The 20,797-nt window shown below is 41.8% G+C and overlaps 3 protein-coding genes across 3 annotated transcripts; 2 read left to right on the forward strand and 1 right to left on the reverse strand.

Annotated features, from left to right (window-relative positions):
* Window positions 1–4,285: 4,285 nt before the first annotated feature.
* LOC136947865 (heparan sulfate glucosamine 3-O-sulfotransferase 5) lies at window positions 4,286–5,446 on the forward strand. Its single transcript, XM_067242090.1, has 2 exons — window positions 4,286–4,392; window positions 4,513–5,446. The coding sequence occupies exons 1-2, from the start codon at window positions 4,286–4,288 to the stop codon at window positions 5,444–5,446; spliced, it is 1,041 nt and encodes a 346-aa protein (XP_067098191.1).
* Window positions 5,447–7,256: 1,810 nt separating this feature from the next.
* Window positions 7,257–13,132, forward strand: LOC136947219 (histone deacetylase 2). Its single transcript, XM_067241143.1, has 14 exons — window positions 7,257–7,425; window positions 8,369–8,481; window positions 8,568–8,685; window positions 8,864–8,938; window positions 9,408–9,546; window positions 9,931–10,072; window positions 10,491–10,583; window positions 10,702–10,810; window positions 11,020–11,160; window positions 11,440–11,548; window positions 12,101–12,231; window positions 12,366–12,518; window positions 12,610–12,667; window positions 12,770–13,132. The coding sequence occupies exons 1-14, from the start codon at window positions 7,371–7,373 to the stop codon at window positions 12,798–12,800; spliced, it is 1,467 nt and encodes a 488-aa protein (XP_067097244.1). The 5' UTR covers window positions 7,257–7,370; the 3' UTR covers window positions 12,801–13,132.
* A 1,449-nt stretch (window positions 13,133–14,581) lies between these two features.
* On the reverse strand, window positions 14,582–18,042 carry marcksa (myristoylated alanine-rich protein kinase C substrate a). Its single transcript, XM_067242422.1, has 2 exons — window positions 17,703–18,042; window positions 14,582–16,516 (listed from the first exon to the last, which is right to left on the reverse strand). Exons 1-2 carry the CDS (start codon window positions 17,796–17,798, stop codon window positions 15,794–15,796), a joined length of 819 nt encoding a protein of 272 aa, XP_067098523.1. The 5' UTR covers window positions 17,799–18,042; the 3' UTR covers window positions 14,582–15,793.
* Window positions 18,043–20,797: the final 2,755 nt, after the last annotated feature.

Consider the following 20,797-nt stretch of genomic DNA (forward strand, 5'->3'; position numbering starts at 1 on the left):
GAATTATTCATAAACATTCTGTTCTCTGTGTCTCTTCCCTCCACGGTGTCTTCAACTGACAGTACTGAAAATAAAAGAGACTAATTTCTCGACAGACTATCACAGAGCTTTCTTTAACAGAAATGTGGAAGAGAATAAAGTGTATCTCATATAAAAACATGGAAACAAAGGATATTAGTTATTTGGCCTGAATCAATTAACAGTATATTTTTAAGCAGTGTGTGGTTGCTATGATTTGTACAGTTGTCGTTTCAAATTTCAACAGTTGCAGTTAAAGTCAGCAATGTAGTGTGGGGAATGCAATTCCTGTGTTAAGCAGGCTGGGACATTTATGATATTGTTAGCATGGCTGCCTCCACAGGATTCTTACGGAAAATGGTGTGAGGTAAATCAGTTATATGTACTCCTCCAAAAATAAGTAAATGTGGACTTCAATACTCAGAATTAGAATCAGAATGGGATTTATTCGCCAGGAAAGTTTGCAAAGACAAGGAATTTGCTTTGGCAGGAAGATGCATACAATAAACATATAGGGACCTCAAATTTAAATATGTGGACTATCTATACTAAGGGTACATAAACTAGCAGTACTAAGTGGAGTATTAGAATTAAATAAAATATACAATTAAATCAAATATAAGTTGCCGTAATTTACAATATAAAAATACAAAAATACAAATATTACAAAAAATACAAATGTACAAGATACAATTTTGTAATGCAGTGCAAAAAGCAGTGTGTTTTAAGCAGGAAGTCATTAACTCTAATTAACTCGAACTCTAATGTCATAACTCAGTTATAACATTGCAGGAGAGCGCCTCTGGAAACGACATGATCCTGAATAAGATATGGAATTAGTTGTTGTGCTTTATGGGTCTGAACAATGAGTCATTTGGGAAAAAAATAACACTCACAGAAGTAGAGACCGGTATCAATTCTCCCACCTGGAACACTGCCACATCCTAATGGTCTTCTTCATAAAGAGATATGTTGCTCTCTCATTTAAAATCGTATTGTGAAGCAATATAGATAAAGGACAAGTGACAGAATAATCTCTCAATGAACGAGATGAAGCGGAGAAAATAATTAATTTCACATGATATCTTAAATCAGAGGGGGAATATACGTGTCTCGATCCAAAGACTTTCACGTGAAGCCAACCAGCTGGTTCTGCAGCTGCCCCCATGTGTGTCCATGTGGCCCTGGTCCTCAGGCCCCGTGGCCCTGTTCAGAGGCCCCGGCGTCACGCATAAGGAGCAGCTCTGCAATTCTGCTGTGGGGGTGGGGGGGTGGGGGGCAATGGGGATGGGGGGTTTTGAGGATGGGGCGCTGGTGGGCCAAATGTCTTACGTAACATCGGCCTACTCAGGTGTTTTAGCGCGAGCTCACAGCCACGGAACTCCATCGAGACCAACTGCAGTGATCTATTTTTATTGCACCCACAGCGTGACGTTCCGAGAATTAGAACAGCAGAGTGCACATAATTAGCTCAACTCAGCTGGAACCTTAATAACTAAGCGAGTACTACACAGTATCAGTACAAACACGCACTCATAAAAAATATTTATACGTCCGTAATTGGCGTCGTCAAGCATGGAAATACAATCGTTCATCACATGCTTTGAAACATGCCTGCTAGCATTTCTGTTGTTGGCGTGAGCTTCGGTGGTGAAGTGGATCCGTTTGAACACATCAGTAAGAACTGTTTTGCATTTGATAAACATTCAGGAAGTCAGAGTGCTCCAAGCTCTAAGGTCACAAGCAGAGATGAGAGGAAATAGAAAATGACGGCGAGAGACGAAAATCTCACCAGCTGCAATGTGAAATATCAAGGTGCCTTATTATGGATATCCATTCTTTGATGTGCTGTTCCCCACAAGACTGCCAGATTAGTTTTACAAAAACTCGTCTACATTAATGCAAATGCCATCTGTTGTCTGTTAAACTGCAAATTGACTTAGAGCTAGAGCGAGACTTGTGAAACAAAAAAAAGAAACTTAAAAAGATTTTTTATCCTGTCAAAAACTTTTCGACACTAGTGAAATGTCACAAATAAAGGAAATTCCTCTCATGGTTTTTATTTGATGGGGCTGTTCAATTCATCTGTAGACAATCGTAATTCCTTCTCCAAGGATATGTCTGCTTGTTTGTCTGTGTCACTGGTTGTCAACCTCTGGTTGTTAGAAGAATATCTCTGCGTCTCTTTTCTGTTTATTCAGGTCACATCGTGTGAGATTCTGCTTCGGTTGCCTTGTGAAACTAATGAGTTTTTAACTTTGCTTTTGTGGGGTTATGACAGTTCAACAGTGACAGCTTGTTGTTACGTCTGAAACCTGTCTACATTAAATGTTTCCTCAACAAATGAATCGTGAGAAGCAGAAGAAGCCATGGTATTTCACCCTTAATTATGTCACTCTTGTATAATCACTCTCATTCCAAACATTTTACGGTATATGTTTTTCTTATGAAAAAAGCAAACGTTATTGTCATAATCAACTCAGCCAGTGGGGTCAGAATGTGAGAGGACATTTAAAAAAACACCAAAAGAAAGATTTGTCTGTAGATTTTCATGTATCTCAAGACTTTTCCTTCGGTATGTACTGTATGTCTTCTCGGAGAAGAGAAAAAGGATAGTAAGGGCAAGAAGGGCAAACCTTGGTTCAGCCATAGTTCATTAGGTAACTGATAGCGGTCTAAATCTCAATCTGATTGGCCGGATGAACTGTAGCACTGCTTAATGACACCCTGCATAAACCAAAGACTACCACTGAGGGAAAGCTTCTTCTGTGAGATCAACAATGGCTCCGCATTGCCTCTTGGAGATGCTACCAACTGTAATGAAAAACATTTAATTTCTAAATGGGAATCCACAAACATGATTCAGGCCTCGGGCTAAATTGATTTATTCTCATGTATTGTTGGACTGATACAATTGAAGTTACTCACTGTTGCTGGCATTCTGTTATGAAGAGACCACTGCCAGTCAATGTTACTTACTCAATGTATTCCAGTTATGGTTGTAGGTAAGAGCTCTTTGCACATCCCTGTTAGATTTGGTATATTAGGTGCTTGCATAAAACCAGGAATCATATTAGCCATCTGCTGTAGGGGGAATTGTTACAAAACTATGCTACAAATTAGCCCTCTATTGTAGGGGTAACTGTTACTAAACTTCTATACTACAGTGCTATGGATTTTACAGTTGTAATACTACTAAATGTTGAAAGAGATGATTGTTCACTACTAGGATCCACACACAGACCATCATACCAAAACTGACCAATTACCTTGTATGGACAATGCTGGTTTTCAGATCAGGAAGAAATCTCTATTCCTCTCATTCTGCACCAGTAGGGAACAATGAAAGACTTCATTCTTCTTCACATGTTGTCTGCAGAAAACTTGATCATTGTGTTAGATACAACACTGCCCCCACTAGGATGATAAGATGAACGTGTTTTCTTGTTTTTAATTTAATTGAAGGTCAGAAGAGTCATCCATGTCCGATATGTTTAAGTTTTTTTATCCTCAGCTGGCACTACAAGTTAATCTTCTTAGGCAGCGTATTTCAGTAATCTTAAAACAATAAGATTACTTAGTCTGTCTCTGATGTGTTGCCAAGGACAGACACACCGTCTTATGATGTAAAATTGACTTCTTGAGAAAACATTTTTGTGTAGTAGAATATGTTTTCTAGGTTAGAAACAAGGGCTGAAGTTGGTGAAGAATGAGGTCACATTTCCCTGTTCCTTTGATCTTTTTACTGTTTTACTTTCCATGTGCTTGCTGCAGCTTGCTGCGGTCATGCCTGTTCCAACAACTGCATTGTCTCTTTGGTTAGGCATATTCTGTGACATGTGGGCTTAGATGAAAATTTAATTTGTATCCTGTTTTAACAAGTTTTGGTACAAAATGAATCACAATTCCCTGGAGTTTCAATAATACAATTGGGAGACATTCACATTAGACAAAAACAACACGTCTCATCACAGGCTACACACAACCAAACATTCCCAGGAGAGGCTACCGGTTATAACTGATCCGAGATCCAAGAGACGGCATAAATAGCGAAATAAGTTAGTAAGGGCGTAAGGATGGTGGGCGTGCGCTCTAATGGCATTGCAGCACTTTGCAAGCTCCTGTGAGTGTGGCCTAATCACTTGTAAGACTTGATTGAGTGTGTGTTAATAAACATTAGTCCGTCTCTCCGCTCGCAGTGATTAGTGCTTTATGTGCTCTGCTCTCCACAGGCTGAAGACGCAGTCCTGAAGATTGATGGAGGGCCATGCTATTCAAACAGCAGGCGTTGCTAAGACAGAAGCTCTTCGTGCTGGGAAGCCTTGCTATCGGGAGTCTCCTGTATCTTGTGGCCCGGGTTGGGAGCTTGGATAGGTTGGTTTTCACGGTCATACTCGGTATGACCTTACAGTCAATTAGTTCTATCTACTTTGAACACGATTCAGCATGTATGAGAACGCATCAACTCATCTGGAACACTTGTTTTTTTTCCAGGCTCCAGCCTATTTGCCCCGTTGAGAGCAGACTGACCCCTCCTGGCGTGCCGGAGCAAATTCCTCTCCGGACCCTGCAGTACAAGCGAGGCCTGCTCCACGAGTTCCGCAAGGGCAATGCCACCAAGGAGCAGATCCGCCTGCACAACCTGGTTCAGCAGCTGCCGCGGGCCATCATCATCGGGGTCCGTAAGGGGGGCACACGGGCCCTGCTGGAGATGCTTAACCTGCACCCAGCGGTGGTCAAGGCCTCGCAGGAGATCCACTTCTTTGACAATGACCAGAATTACGCCCGGGGAATCGACTGGTACCGGGAGAAAATGCCCTTCTCCTTCCCCCATCAGATCACCATCGAGAAGAGCCCTGCCTATTTCATCACGGACGAGGTGCCCGAGCGCATCTTCAAGATGAACTCCTCCATCAAGCTGTTGATCATCGTGCGGGAGCCCACCACCAGGGCGGTGTCTGACTACACACAGGTGCTGGAGGGGAAGGAGCGCAAAAACAAGACCTACCACAAGTTTGAGAAGCTGGCCATTGACGCCAACACTTGTGAGGTGAACACCAAGTACAAAGCTGTACGGACCAGCATTTATACCAAGCACCTGGAGCGGTGGTTGAAATACTTCCCAGTGGAGCAGTTCCACATTGTGGACGGGGACCGGCTCATCACGAACCCACTGCCAGAGCTGCAGCTGGTGGAGCGCTTCCTCAACCTTCCCTCTAGGATCAGCCAGTATAACCTGTACTTCAATGCTACCAGGGGGTTTTTCTGCCTGAGATTTAACATTGTCTTCAACAAGTGCCTGGCTGGCAGCAAAGGACGCACCCACCCCGAGGTGGACCCATCAGTGGTGAACAAACTGAGGAAGTTCTTTCATCCTTTCAATCAGAAGTTTTACCAGATTACTGGCAGGACATTTAACTGGCCCTGATGAACTTTAAACCTGTCAATTGAAGTTCTTCAGTTGGCAGCGTTTTTAACACCGTTAAAAGGATATTAAAAGCACTTTGATTGAATTTAATACAAGAACGAAAATGTGACCAAATACTTATTGGAATCAGTCTCTGTTTGTTGGAAAACTAAAATAGTTTGGAGGTTGTGTTGTTGTAAAATGATTCAGTTTAAAGCACCTGATCTTCTTGCATATACCTCACACATGACCCTATCCCAAATAACACAAAATACTCTGAGACTGGGGACGATATTAAGTTGCCATATTGCTTTTTAAGTGACTCTGCAAACACACGTTTCATTCATGTGCCCTACACATGAGGGCGTAAAACCATTTACTTAAAAAAACACATGGCTGAATTCATTACAAATTCATTAAAACACAGAATAATAAATTCATTTATCTATGACTGTTTTTTGTTTTAATGAAGTGTCACTTTAGAATGAAAATTCCTATGTCATATTGGTTTTCTGATTTAAATTATTTTATGTTATTTATTCTAAATTATTCGTTTACTTGAGACTTGAGTTTATATATTTTATTTAGTTTTCCATTAACATTGCCATAACATGCACTCTATTTTTGACAGATACACTTCTATGTATTTTATCTAACATGAAGTACATGTATCTAAAATTTCACATATATTCCAAGGTCAGAAATAAAAAATAAAAAGGTCATTAATGCAAAAAAAATTAAGAAAAAGACCTTGACTGAAATAATGTCTTCAAGTGCATACAATTCATTATGTAAAGGATGTGTGTTGTGACATATTTTACATTGGTTCATCAGTAACCTTAGTAAAAAGCCATAGTGAAATGTTTTCTGATAGTTCGTATGAAACAAACTGGTGTTTATTCTGAACAGATTTGTCTTCTGTGCAAGTACCCATTCTGTGTCATTCTGTAACAAAAAATATTTAATTAAAAGAACATTTAAGCACTTGATGGCTTGAATATTATTCCAGCTATTATCCTAATATCTTGACCATCTATTAAACACTCAAATCCATCTACACCCTACTTCAAATATGATGAAACTCACAATTAAGAAGTGTTTTTAAAGATTGCACCGATGATACTATAAATGTTGAAATGCGTCTCCAAATAAATGCTGCCTTATTCAGTATCCAGTCCTATCATGTGTGCTATCAGTCTGGGGCCAGGTTAAAGGAAAATCTATGATGTAGCCAGCCTAGTAAAGGATGACCTCTTGTGTCCTTCCTGTGCTATTTAGAATATCTGCACACCAGCTAAGTTATTTTGCATTTGTATTCTTATACATAATGGTCACAGTAACACACAGTTTTCTCAGGCCTCCGGCGACATCTTTTCCCCCTGTGTTCTCAGTGTAAAAGACTGGTGTATAGATGAAATGTGTTATACATAATGATCACAGTAACATACATCACCAGCATTACTGTATTGCTTTATAAATGGCCAGACTGTAATATACAGGGGGGAACCACTTTCCTCAGGCCTCCAGGGAAATATGTTCCCCCTGCGTTCTCACTGTACAACTTACTATACGATACAGTACTTTAAAGCCTGTATTTGAGTACAAATTAACTAACTAACATCAAGAAATTTACCTTATGCTCATGGAAAGTAGGTAGAGTACACTATAAGCTAACACACGCAATTATATAAATCACATTCAGCTCAACCAAGCAACAAGAGAAAACGTCGTGAGGGGAACTGAATTCTCCGGAACATCGGAACACAACCTAACCTCCGTGAGTGCAACACAAGCAAATATGTCCCGCCCCTTTTTAATGATCTCTTCCTCACCACTAGCGTTCTTTCTTCTCTTCAAGCTAGGCTAGGTGGTCTAGCTACTGTGCTAGCTTCCGACCCGGTTCATATTTTCTAAAACAAAAGGAATTCGATCTGATCTACCGAGTATGGCGTACACTGTTGCAGGTGGAACCAAGAAAAAAGTTTGCTACTACTATGACGGTATGGAAATAATATGTATTTAGAGAATGAGTTCTGGCAAACGACATGATGCTCGATAGCAAATCTTAGCTCGGCCGAGCGACAATAGCTCTGAGAGCAGCAGGAGAATGCTTCTTCCGTGACTGAACTAGACTAGATTATTTGGCCAGTAACTTGTGACTCCTCTGTCACTGGAAATGTGACAGAGTGAATTCAACCATCCACTGAGTAGTCAAATAAGAAGTTAGGCTAGTTTAAGCCATATATTCAATCTTGTCCACCTTGCTGGTAAATGCTAGCGTTAGTTGGCTAGAGCTAGCTAACTTGCTATCACATAGTAAAGCATGGCCATCAAGCCGTGCTTCAGTTTTATGTCGTTTCACATTTACATTTACATTTACATTTAGTCATTTAGCAGACGCTCTTATCCAGAGCGACTTACAGTAAGTACAGGGACATTCCCCCGAGGCAAGTAGGGTGAAGTGCCTTGCCCAAGGACACAACGTCAGTTGGCATGACCGGGAATCGAACTGGCAACCTTCGGATTACTAGTCCGACTCCCTCACCGCTCAGCCACCTGACTCCCCTATTTCATCTGTTTCATCATCAGTCTTGTGATTTTGCTTTGTAGACACAAATCACAAGTTGACAAAATACATTAAATATGCATTGCATTCAAGATAGTATGGTGCTGAAGTACCTAGCTTACATTTTTGCAACTATCCTTTCTTACCACACAAACTGGCAAGTTCATTCATTAGCTATTTCAGAAGGGCCCAGATGAGTAGTGGAAGCCGACCATATGATTGACTCTGACTAGTAAAAATGTTTACTCAAAATTGTAAAACCCGATTATGATATAATGCATCAAGCTGCATTAGCCTAAACTGTAAATATCACGCATTGAATCAGTGCTGTAGTGCCTTATTATACTGCATTGTAAATTATTTTTTTTCTTTTGCAGGAGACATTGGAAATTATTACTATGGGCAGGGGCACCCCATGAAACCGCACAGAATCCGTATGACCCATAACCTGCTTCTGAACTATGGACTCTACAGAAAAATGGAAATATATGTACGTGAAGGACACTTAGCTAGTACTAAACAACTTGGATTGCCTCTGACAGCCATCCTCATGTTCTGGTTGTCTTTGTTTTACAGAGACCCCACAAAGCCACTGCAGAGGAGATGACTAAGTATCACAGCGACGATTACATCAAATTCCTCCGATCGATTCGACCGGATAACATGTCAGAGTTCAGCAAGCAAATGCAGAGATGTAAGTCCTGTCAGCCGACCCTGTAGTGTCACCTATCATAGACTTAACGGAGACAACGCTCTTGTTAATGGATTGTAGAGTGATGCTGCGCTTGTATTCCTGTCCTCGGGTAACCCAAGCGATTATGTTCTGGCAAATTATTAATCAGAATTAATTGTGCTGTGTTCCTTCCTGGTAGTCAATGTTGGAGAGGACTGTCCTGTTTTTGACGGCTTATTCGAGTTCTGCCAGTTGTCCGCAGGTGGATCTGCAGGTACGTTTTCTTGCCATCCTATTTTGAAGTTGGTTACACAAACGTAAAATCATATTGGTCATGTTAGCCTTTTGCTCAGCAAAGTTACTGGTCTCCTTTCATCCATCCAGTTAGGAGGTATCTGTCACATATATTCTACATGGAAGCTTTTCTTATTAGCATATAATTATAGTTGTCATCACATGGAAGAAATGGAAGCACTTGTCAGGCTGTCTCCTCGCTGCCTAATGCCTTGGAAGCACAACACACCCCAGTGGTCCTAAACCAGCTGAGACAGCTGTACGTCACGCTTTGGCGAGGTGGATGTGGAGGCAGATCATGGATATTTATAGGAGCTGTCGTAGTAGCTTCACTGAAGCTCGGTGCTGTCAGAGAGGATTTCTCCTCCATGTCTTTTTGAAATATGTTTTTTTTCTCTTCTCTGTGAAATGCTGTTATGAGAACCCGGTTTGTCCGCTCTGTGTCACAGCTGGCTCTGTGAAGCTCAACAGGCAGCAGACGGACATCGCGGTGAACTGGGCTGGAGGACTTCACCACGCCAAGAAGTCTGAGGCGTCTGGGTTCTGCTACGTCAACGACATCGTCCTGGCTATCCTGGAGCTGCTAAAGTAAGTGTCAGATGGCTGAGCGGTTAGGGAATCGGGCTATTAATCAGAAAGTTGCCGGTTCGTTTCCTGGCTGTGCAAAATTAGGTTGTGTCCTTGGGCAAGGCACTTCACCTTACTTGCATCGGGGGCGGAATGTCCCTGTACTTACTGTAAGTCGCTCTGGATAAGCGAAATTACTAAATGTAAGTGTCTTTCAGACAAACCAAATCTTGTTTGCTCGTTTCCCTCAACCCCTCAACTCAATTAGTCCATTAACCCCCCCCCCCCCCCCCCCATACACTCCCTATCAGATGAGATGTGAGAGAGAACAGGGTGATGATGGGGTGTTTTGTTGGCGTGTGTGTATATTTTTCCATACTTCTGCCTTATCCCGCCCTCTCTCAGGTACCATCAGAGGGTGCTGTACATTGACATTGACATTCACCATGGCGACGGGGTAGAGGAGGCCTTCTACACCACAGACAGAGTCATGACCGTGTCCTTCCACAAGTACGGAGAGTACTTCCCCGGGACCGGAGACCTCAGAGTAAGTGCTCCCACCTCTAACAACAACCAGCTGCCCCTGTTACAAGCACAGATTTAGGGGGTGGCATGTTACTCAATGTGGATATACTGTTTTCATAGTTATAATGAGTCAGGTGGCTGAGCGGTTAGGGAATCGGGCTAGTAATCTGAAGGTTGCTAGTTCGATTCCCGGCCATGTCAAATGACGTTGTGTCCTTGGGCAAGGCACTTCACCCTACTTGCCTCGGGGGGAATTGTCCCTGTACTTACTGTAAGTCGCTCTGGATAAGAGCGTCTGCTAAATGACTAAAATGTAAAATGTACTCAATGTGGATATACTGTTTTCATAGTTATGAATGTCTAAAAAGCTTGATTTAAACATCTTAATATTTGATTGTGTTTGTATCCCAGCGTTTAGTTAATCTTCTGCCTCTCCTCAGGATATTGGTGCTGGAAAAGGCAAATACTACGCTGTCAACTTCCCCCTCAGGGACGGGATTGAGGACGAGTCGTACGAGCAGATCTTCAAACCTGTAAGTAGCTGGCTGCATTTCCCCTGTGCTCCTGAAGGGGGGAGGGAAACAAACTGGGATCACGCCCCACTTGTTGCACCAGTCATGTCTAACGTTACCATCTTGTGTGGCCTGGCAGGTGATGGCTAAGGTGATGGAGATGTACCAGCCCAGTGCCGTGGTCCTGCAGTGTGGAGCGGACTCTCTCTCCGGGGACCGACTCGGGTGTTTCAACCTCACTATCCGTGGTAAGTCGGCCCTGGCCTTGCCTTGTCTTCTCCTGTCATTGTTACCATGGTCGCATTGTTACCATGGTCGCATTGTTACCATGGTCGCATTGTTACCATGGTCGCATTGTTACCATGGTCGCATTGTTACCATGGTCGCATTGTTACCGTGGTTCTGTTCTGAATCAGAGGTTCCATCTTCTCCTTCCCTTCTTCTGTATCTTTGTCAGGCCACGCCAAGTGTGTCGAGTACATGAAGTCCTTCAACCTGCCCCTGCTCATGCTGGGAGGAGGGGGCTACACCATCCGGAACGTGGCCCGATGCTGGACCTACGAGACGGCCGTGGCGCTGGACACCGAGATCCCAGACGGTGTGTCTCACTGTAAATGTCAAAGCGTAAAGTCGTTTGAAAGGACGGAAGCTGTTCTCGTCTCTGTTGATTCATGGATTCATTCAGCTATTTGATTGAAATCAAATAGCTGTCATTTTCCCCCTTAAATGGCACAATTTTTATTCCATGGGTTAATAATATGACTCCTTTTGAGTTACATCATATCTTAATACTGATGTTCATGTTTAGGATAGTTCTTGTTCCACCTAACCATTTCTCATGCTGTTGTTTTTTTATTTGTATTTTATTTGTTATCAGAACTGCCCTACAATGATTACTTTGAGTACTTCGGCCCTGACTTCAAGCTGCACATCAGCCCGTCTAACATGACCAACCAAAACACAATGGAGTACATGGAAAAAATCAAGTAAAGATATTCTCAACCCTCAAAGTTTTCATTAATAAATTGTACATTAATATACGATCCACATTACGATATACGGGTGAGAGACATAACATTTAGTCATTTAGCAGACGCTCTTATCCAGAGCGACTTACAGTAAGTACAGGGACATTACCTCGAGGCAAGTAGGGTGAAGTGCCTTGCCTAAGGACACAATGTCATTTTGCACTGCCGGGGAATCGAACCAGCAACCTTCTGATTACTAGCCTGATTCCCTAACCGCTCAGCCACCACCTGACAATGAAACAAACCCCCCAAAATCTCTCGAGCTCCTTATCGAGTGTGCCTCCCCTTTGACATGGTAGCTTTCAACCCGTTCCTGTTGCGTGTATTAGTTAATTAGATTTTGCACCTTTTGTATAGTATAGTTAGACTTGTTTAAACTTACACCACTTATTCAAGATTTACTCCTATATGTTGAATGTATGCACCTTCCTGCCAAAGTAAATTCCTTGTCTGTGCAAACTTTCATGGCGATTTAAAACCCTTTCTGATTCTGGTGTGTTTCCCTTCCAGACAGCGTCTGTTTGAGAACCTGCGGATGTTGCCTCACGCACCGGGAGTTCAGATGCAGGCCATCCCGGAAGACGCCATCCCAGACGATACCGTGGACGAGGACACAGACGACCCAGACAAGCGCATGTCCAGTAAGAAACACCCACGACTGATTAACACGCTATGGCGTTGCTGGTGCAACCAATGTGAATTGACTAAACTGAAGTATTCACACAATCAGAAAAAAAATAGGCAGCACTTGAACTTGAATGTGTGTTTTTGGTAGTTCGTGCCTCAGACAAGAGGATAGCCTGCGACGAGGAATTCTCTGACTCCGAGGATGAGGGAGAGGGAGGCAGGAGGAACGTGGCCAGCAACAAAAAGGCCAAACGCCCCAGAGTGGAGGAAGACAAGAAGGAGGGAGAGGAGAAGAAAGTTGGTAAGTAATCCAAACTCATATTCAGTACTCCTCTTAATGCTCATGGTCACAGCGCTAACGTGGGCGTGGCTTTCTGCGTGCTTCCTTACAGAGGTGAAAGAGGAGGAGAAAGATAAGGAAAGCAGCACAGAGAAGATTGACACAAAAAGGTTCGTCATTTGTTTCTGTCTGTTTTGAACCTCTCGTGTATATTTAAAATGTGAAGCTACTTTCTGATTAATCCAACTCATTGTCATTCCTCTTTTCTTTAGTGTGAAGACTGAACAGACCAGCAGCACCTGATGTTTTTTGACTTGTTGACCATACAACACAAGAAGCATTATATTTATTATGACTGATCTCAGTGACATAGTTGTTTTTCTTTTGTACAACGTAGTATTGGATTATTTCTTACTGGTTAACCACCCCCTGTACATGTGCTGTGTCTTACTTTGACAATCCCTTGAATGCATTTATATTTCAACGTGCTTTCACCTGAATGAAATATCCATGATCTGTAATTATTTGTTTTTAAAGGATTATGTGGGACTTCCTGTTGAATAGCCTACGATGATTTCATATTTGTTGAAAACCTGATATTTTGCATTTGCCAATAAACTTTTTTACAAACTTGAGTTTTTTACTACTGTGTTTTAAATATAATACAATATGCAGCTTCGTGTGAAATACAGATTATCTAATGAATCAATGTATACAATGTATCCACAAGATGGCGCAGTATCACTTGAAATATTTTCGGTTCCACTCTCAACCAGCTCGTGCGTGGTGTATTACGCCTGATGGCGCTAGAGTTAAAAATGCTGAACAAATTGTGAATTAAGCATTTTATGTAGAGGCAGAGCTACTCCAGTTTAATTTTAGACCACCCGTGGAACTTCATGCCAATGCCAAAGTGAGAGTAGCAACATTTGAGGACACGTAAATCGAATAGATGTAAAACGCCATGTTGGCAGAAGATAGAAACATGGTTACCCGTTAATACTGTTCGTAAATTCACAATGTCATACATTTACCTACCTAAAAAAAACGTTCTCATTTAGGAGAGCTTATATTAAGCATGTAGCCTAGCTTCGGTGGATTTGACACAGCCTTGCCGACAGGTGAAATCTGGACCAGAGAAGTGACCACAACCACAGGTAAAACTTATTTGCATTTAGGGAAACTGCATATAATTTCATCCAATCTAGAGATGGAACATTTAGTAGCTGTTTCCTATATAATACCATAGTCAAACTCCTTGGAGTTTGTTCATAAACTTTGTAGCGCTGGAACTGGAACTGAAACATTTGAACTTTTCCATTTGAGGTTTTCCATCTTTAACAGGGCAGCTGGCCTCGACCAGTGTTCTAGCCCTGCTGCAGTTTTACCTCATTCTAGGTCAGCTGCAGTTTCCCCAGTTGACACTTGAATTCATATCCTTAATCTACTGACTATAAATGAGCTTTTTAGAAGGTGTTAACCTTTGACGTGTGAAATCTGCCTGTCACAAAAAGGCCAGGTTAAGTTCATGTAACAGGGGCCATATTGAATTGAACTCATATCAGGTGATAGACTTGTCAGCCACAATGTTCCCAGTTTTTACTTGTAAGCAACGTCTTGGTTTCTCTGTCATTAAGTTTGGGTGTACTGTCTGCTGTATGATGAAGCACATTCCAATGAGTTTGGAGGTGTATGGTCGTATCTGTGCAGATGAAATATTTCAACGCACGTTATAATTAATCCTGCTGCTGCTTAGTTGCATTAACTTTGTAGACAAGGGAACCACTTTCAGAGATAGGCCAAGGCACTGATTCATCTGCTATTGATGAAAATTACCTTCAGTTAAAATGATTATATCAGTCAGTGTGTAATTTGAAAACCTGTGCTGGATGACAGAACAGAAAAATGTGTCACTAAGAACTTTTGGTGCATCTTGTCCATTAATCCATTCCCCTTTATAAATATAGACACATTTGACGTCATACTTACCTGGCCAAGATCTCAGTATTCCACCAGTAGTACTGAAGGTTGACACACTAGCGTTTAACCATATTTCTTTGAAATGTTGTAAATAAAAAGACATATGCATTTCAAATTTTATTCACATTTATTTTCGCTTTTAGTGTGCTCACAGAAAATCAGAACACCTTAAGCAGGAGTTTAATAGCAATTTTTGTAAGCAAAGTTACATTCCATCTCTAAGTCAAATTGGTCAAAGCTTCTTCAGTATTTACAAAAGCAAAGGAGACAAGATGCTACACAAACATTGCATCTGATAGAGATTCCTTAATTTGTCATAGACCACTGAAAAAAAGCATTTGTCTGCTGTAATCAAACATACCACAGTATATAAACAGTAACCATTCCACTTATCACAGCTTGGTTGAGTTCAAAATTGCTTAAAAGGTCCTCCAGGATGACTTGTTTTGTTATCTTACAAAAATGAGCGGGTGGAAAAGAGCTGCAAACTTCATGTGCTTCTTGAGATCAAGATTTCATTTGTACAATAATCACAGTTAAAAACACCCCGCCTATACATACTTACACTTTATTAAGGTCATAAAACCAGCAATAAACAATTAAGCCTATACAACTTGTATTTCTACTGAATCACTGACTGGTACAGCTAATGAGAAGTGAAAAGCTCCTATGATTTTAAATGACTTCCTAAACCTAGATCTGGGAATTGTATGGTTGTCTTATTGTAAAAATGACTTAGTGTTGTAAACCACATAGTACTCTCATGGTACATGGATATTTCTTGTTTCATTTTTGTATTTCAAGACTACTCTTTACATCGTAGTCTGTGGCACAAACCCTAGGCACAAATATGCCACCTCCAATATCTTTCCCCAACCCACCCCCAAAACCCCTTCATTTACATCTCAACTTTATCCCCCTCCTCCTTCATACCATGGGCATGTCCATACATTTTGACAAGTTTACATTTTGTATAAAAATGCAAAAAAAAAAAAAAAAAGGAAAACATTTAATACTGATGCAAAAAAATATATGGCAGAGTGTGGATGTATTTTTTCTGTATTACATTTCTAAGCCACCCACCTCCCCGCCCCTTGGAATGATAGTAACAATGGGCCGAGATGGGTTTTGTGGAGGGGGAAGGGAAAGAAAGAAAAAAAAGCTTTAAAATATCCCTGGTTGTAGACAAGTTCTCCACAGCCATGACCTGGCACCACTCCAACATACAAACAGGGAAATGTTCTTTGATTATCTTTTTTCCTCCTTTTTTTTTTTTTTTTAATATTTCTTCCGTTTTGCTCTTTAACCATGAGGCCTTACTCGGCGGCGGTCTCAGCGGCGGCAGCGGCGGGGGCCTCAGGACTGGATGCGGCCTCCTGTGTTGCAGGTGCGGCCTCTTCTGTTTTAGGTGCCTCCTCAGCTGCCTTGGCCTCTGCAGCAGGTTCAGCAGGCTTCTCCTCGGCCTTTGGCTCCTCAGCGGGTGGGGCAGCCTCGGCCTCCTCGGCTGGCTTCTCTGCTGCCGTTTCTGGCTTGGCCTCTACCGGGCTGACAGCCTCTTTAGCCTCCTCCCCAGCCGCGGCAGGTGCAGCCTCGCCCTCAGCTGGCTTGGCCTCCTCGGAGGCGGCAGCCTCTGGAGCCTCTGCTGCGTCGGCCTTGGCCTCCTCCGTGGACGCCGCGGCCTCCTCCCCGGCCTCCTCCCCGGTCTCCTTTTTGGTTTTCTTGAAGGAGAAGCCGCTGAGCTTGAAGGACTTCTTGAATGAGAAGCGCTTCTTCTTCTTCTTGGGGGTTTCGGTACTTGTTGAGGGTGTGGCGCCCTCCTCTGGCTTGGCGGCCGCTTCCCCCTCGGCGGCGGGAGCGGCCTCTACAGCCTCCTTCTCCCCCTCTACGGCCTCCTTCTCAGCAGGAGCAGCCTCGGCATTCTCGGCCTCTTCCTTGGGGGCATCCTCTGCTGTAGTGCTGCCGTTGGCCTGCACCTCCTCTTTGCCAGCCTCAGCAGCTGCAGGAGAGGCATCACCATTTACCTTCACATGGCCATTCTCCTGTTAAGATAGAAGAGTCCATTGATTAAACAAAATTAAGCTCAATTGATTTTCAAGGGAGTTTCAAGGGAGATGGTGTCCATTAAGACTTTCCACCCAATGGCACTAGAGGCAGTAGAGACCACAAAATCAACTGGGATCAAAGCGTAGCCCTTTGACTCGATATAATTCTGTCTAATGACTACATTTCGTTCAATATTGTAGATGAGAATCTTTCTTTGATTACGAATACATTTTAAGGTTTAGTTTTCCACATTTTCCCATCCGAAACAACCTATTTCGCGTTTAATCAGTCAAGAATAAATCGCAAATTGGAAATACGGACGCAACATCTCGGATTAGTCGCGAGGGGGCGATGCATATCTGCAAACATTCGCTCCGACACCGAAGCGCCAAGGCAAAGCAGCTGCTCATTAAAACAGCAGATGCTCATTAATACTCCACATCACGAATAGCAACGTTAAGGATACCCCAAAAATCCAATCCTTCACAACCGTTGCATTTTTCCTTCCTATCACTTATTAAATTCACTAAATATTTCTCTGTGCTTCCCCAAAAGGGGCGCATAATTCTAATGTGGCTCTGAGTCGCCTCCATCTACACACACAGTTTGAGCATCTGTAACAAAAGGCGTGGTGGAGTTAGCTAGACCGTAGAAAGCCATTGTTGGCGTCGAGCATCTTTCACAAGGACAGTCTTGTATTCTTTGTTGTAGTTAAATGATCGAAATCAGAATAACTCAAATTGATTAATTTTCCAATTTAATACACGCTTATATGCACCATATTAAGAATCTGAAATCACGGCTTCAAAAGAAAGCCTTCCAAATTTGGCACGAAATAATATTCCCAATTAATCTATGGAGTCTTGGTTTATTTGCAACAATTGTGTTCCAAATATTCATCACCAAGTTTCAAAGAACATGTCGACTATTCAACAAGTTAATAAAATACCGCATGCAGTAGAAACGATCAATTATTGTAAACAAACTCATGTCTGGTCGGTTGACAATGCATTTTTTATCAATATAGCCGACGATTTGTTTTTTTTGCTAGCCTAATAAACCGGCGTGCGTCTCATGGTGTAGCCTACCCACAATAACGCACGGGTTGCGCCCTTGCGCATATGCTCAAATGAAGCTAAAACATTTATATCAAACTATTTATGTACATGGAATTACATTTACCTGTCCATTAGTTTTGGTTGGCGAAGCAGCCGCCTCCCCTGGCTTTTCAGCCACGGTTTCGCCTTTTGCTGCTGTCTTGGAGAATTGCGCTCCCATGCTTTCGCTCCAACAAAGAAACTCTACCGATCCAAAAAACGGAACAAAGACCACAATCGTCTTTCTTAAATGCAAGCTCTTAGCCGATGGTCCTCTTTGTAAAGTTCACTGTACAAGTAATCAAAGTCCAGTCACAGTGAACAAATTTGGAAAATCGCAGAAAAAACCTGCCAAGTGAAGAGAAGCAATAAAAAATCCCAGATTTGTGGCTGTGTCGCTGTAGACAGGGTGGAAAATGGAGAAATTTCCCTTGTTGCTAATAAGATGCGGAGTACAACGCCCAAGTGCACAGATGAATGGGCATTCCGAGCGATGACGGCATCCGCGCTCGGATTCAGCCAATCAAATGGCTCTTACAGAAAGTGGGCAAGGCTTAAAAACGAGTGAACAATGGATTTTAGGAGATTGTAACAAATCAGAAAAAAATCAACATGTCCCGGCAACAAATCTTCTAAAATTGATACTCGACTCAAGAGGATAATTTTACCATGACTTTGGAATATGCGAATGGAGGAGGACGAACATTTTAGTCTGAACAAATTGATACCTGTCTCATTATAACATTGACTAATTTGTATTAATTGTTGAAGTTTATTTGTCATTGGTATCTATCCCATCTCAACCAATGGGATCGTAACTCGGTGATTGTGGTTAAGATAGCCTATTGGTATTTAGCTTTTTGACTCTTGTAGCCTACGTGGCCTGAATAAGCTGTAACAACATCCACTTGACACTGCACATATTTCTATGCAGGCTGTTTAGTCATGGATGTATTTTCTCCTTGAATAAATACTGCTTATCTCACCATATGATCATCGTGTGTTTACACTTTTTAATTAATTTTAAATTAGTATATGACATTGCATTAGTCATATGTACCTGTGCATGGATACTATGTCTAGTACAGTAAGGAACAGCATATTCAGGTCTTTTAATGCGATATACTATCTTGAGAAGTAACTGAACGTATTTGGCTACCATCCAGTTGACACATTTGGTTTGATATAGTAGCCTATGTAATGCATGAGATTAATTGTCTTATTCGTGAGCAATGTCGTGTCATTACTCTACCAGCTTTAATTAGGCCAGCGTAATAAATTGATTGCATGAATAATGTTAAGGTGACCTGTTAGGTCTACCAAATAAAATGAGAGGGAGGGGCAACACGCAACAGGCTTAAATCAATGCTATGTAAAATGCTTTGGTTTGCTGAATACATCCATGCAGTGGATGCTGCGGTTGTGGAGATTCATCTGCATGCAGTCAGAATCTAAAAGCCTCACATTGCTTCCTCTTTTAATGTTATTGTTCCCAGTCGATACAGGAGACATGGGGTATGGAGTTGTAAAGGGTAGTTTTATTTCTCATTGTTGCTAGGTGTTGTGTTTCTGTCATGGTAATCAGAATGGTTAAAATGCATTCAAAATTGAGATGAGGGCGTGGAGAAACACATTGCTCAGAGCGCGTCTGTGCAGAGAGGGCAAGTGTTTAACAGGGACATATTCTGACCGTTATGATCGCAAACCGATAGTGACTAGATGACTGATAACTGGTGAGTTTGTCTACACCAGGATAAGGTTGTAAAAGTTAGCTGACACGGCGATTTCGTGTAATTGATGGGATGCACATTGATGAGAGGTAGCCTAACATCATTTGGAAATTTCTGAGGACGTCTCTGGACCGTTGTTGACAAATTGCGGAAGTGTAATATATATAGGCTTATATATATATATATGATTATTTTTTCATTACATGTGCAGTTGGACGAATCACAATGCTTTGTTGTGCTGGAAGACAGGATTTACTTTGACCTGACCAAATAAATGCCCCTGTAAAGGCTGAAGTTACTTTCGATTTAGTCAAGTAACTTCACCCCGCGTATAAAATGCGCACATTTGGTTCACTTCACTATTATGTTGATTGACTTGCATTCATTGTGCAAGTCAAGTGTTTCCATTGTGGCACAAGTTTAAAAAGTACAAGTAACAGTAACAATCACTGCCTGTACTGCAGTTCCCTGTCTGGCCGAGTTTCAGTTTGTGTCAAAACAGTCAGTCAGCAGTTTCAATTTTACATATTACACTGACCTGACACAGACCAAATATCAAATGTCTTCCTTCAAGTTTGGGTCACATTGAGACACATTCATATGAAAATCAGATTAGTCATATTTTCTGACTGATCTACAAATGTAACAGTAAACACAGTCCAGTCATTGATTAACAGTATATGAGAGGGATAAACATGGGTGACATAAATCTCCTTTTTAAGCGACAAGATAAAGAGCAAAGGGCTATTCAGGGTCACAAACTGATCCTCACTATCTCCCTACAGATTGCTCTCTGGGCATCTATCTACAGAGACTGAAAGAAGTATGTGTATGAAGAGAGGAGAGGGGGATGGGTCATCACTAGATCATAAGGAAACACATCCAGCAGCCACAGACACTTAAATATGTCACTTAACAACCCACTTCCTTGTGATTCGTCCTCTCCTCACGCTCAGCCAAGCAAAGGGTTAACAACCTCCCTTTGTGTGTGTGTGTGTGTGTGTGTGTGTGTTTGTGTGTGTAATTTGGGGTGGGAGGTGTTGGCTTGGTAGGTTGTGTATGTTAGAAGTGATCTGCCCCAAAGGGGAAGTTGGTGTTCAAACAGGTCCAACATTTGCTATGCAAATACACCACTGTAGTGTCAAACGTCCTCTTACACAGGAAGATGATAATGTAGATACGGCTAGGTTACTTACACATAGTACATGTTGGGCTTCCTGGAAGATTTGGGGGAATTGAACAGTTATCTGTTCTGTTCTGTTATCGTATACATGTACACTATGCAAACACATATTCCAGTGATACACTATTTCAGCTTGTATCCCCTTTTCCTTATTACTAGGAAGTGCATGGAGATTTTTGTTGTTGCTCACATCTAGTGACAAATTAAAGCTCATTTGAATGTGCAGTAACACATTAATCACAAGTGTAACATAACAGGAAGATTAAG

Source organism: Osmerus mordax, chromosome 8 (genome assembly GCF_038355195.1).
Source record: "Osmerus mordax isolate fOsmMor3 chromosome 8, fOsmMor3.pri, whole genome shotgun sequence".
NCBI lineage: Eukaryota > Metazoa > Chordata > Actinopteri > Osmeriformes > Osmeridae > Osmerus > Osmerus mordax.

What these genes read in the sequence shown, in the direction of transcription:
- LOC136947865 (XM_067242090.1), top strand. Translation starts at nt 4,286, where the DNA reads ATGCTATTCAAACAGCAGGCGTTGCTAAGACAGAAGCTCTTCGTGCTG. An exon ending in CGGGTTGGGAGCTTGGATAG is followed by an intron (nt 4,393 to 4,512) that starts GTTGGTTTTCAC and finishes TTTTTTTTCCAG; the next exon opens with GCTCCAGCCTATTTGCCCCG.
- LOC136947219 (XM_067241143.1), top strand. Translation starts at nt 7,371, where the DNA reads ATGGCGTACACTGTTGCAGGTGGAACCAAGAAAAAAGTTTGCTACTAC. An exon ending in GCTATCCTGGAGCTGCTAAA is followed by an intron (nt 9,547 to 9,930) that starts GTAAGTGTCAGA and finishes GCCCTCTCTCAG; the next exon opens with GTACCATCAGAGGGTGCTGT. An exon ending in GGACACCGAGATCCCAGACG is followed by an intron (nt 11,161 to 11,439) that starts GTGTGTCTCACT and finishes ATTTGTTATCAG; the next exon opens with AACTGCCCTACAATGATTAC.
- marcksa (XM_067242422.1), bottom strand. Translation starts at nt 17,798, where the DNA reads ATGGGAGCGCAATTCTCCAAGACAGCAGCAAAAGGCGAAACCGTGGCT. An exon ending in CAACCAAAACTAATGGACAG is followed by an intron (nt 16,517 to 17,702) that starts GTAAATGTAATT and finishes CTATCTTAACAG; the next exon opens with GAGAATGGCCATGTGAAGGT.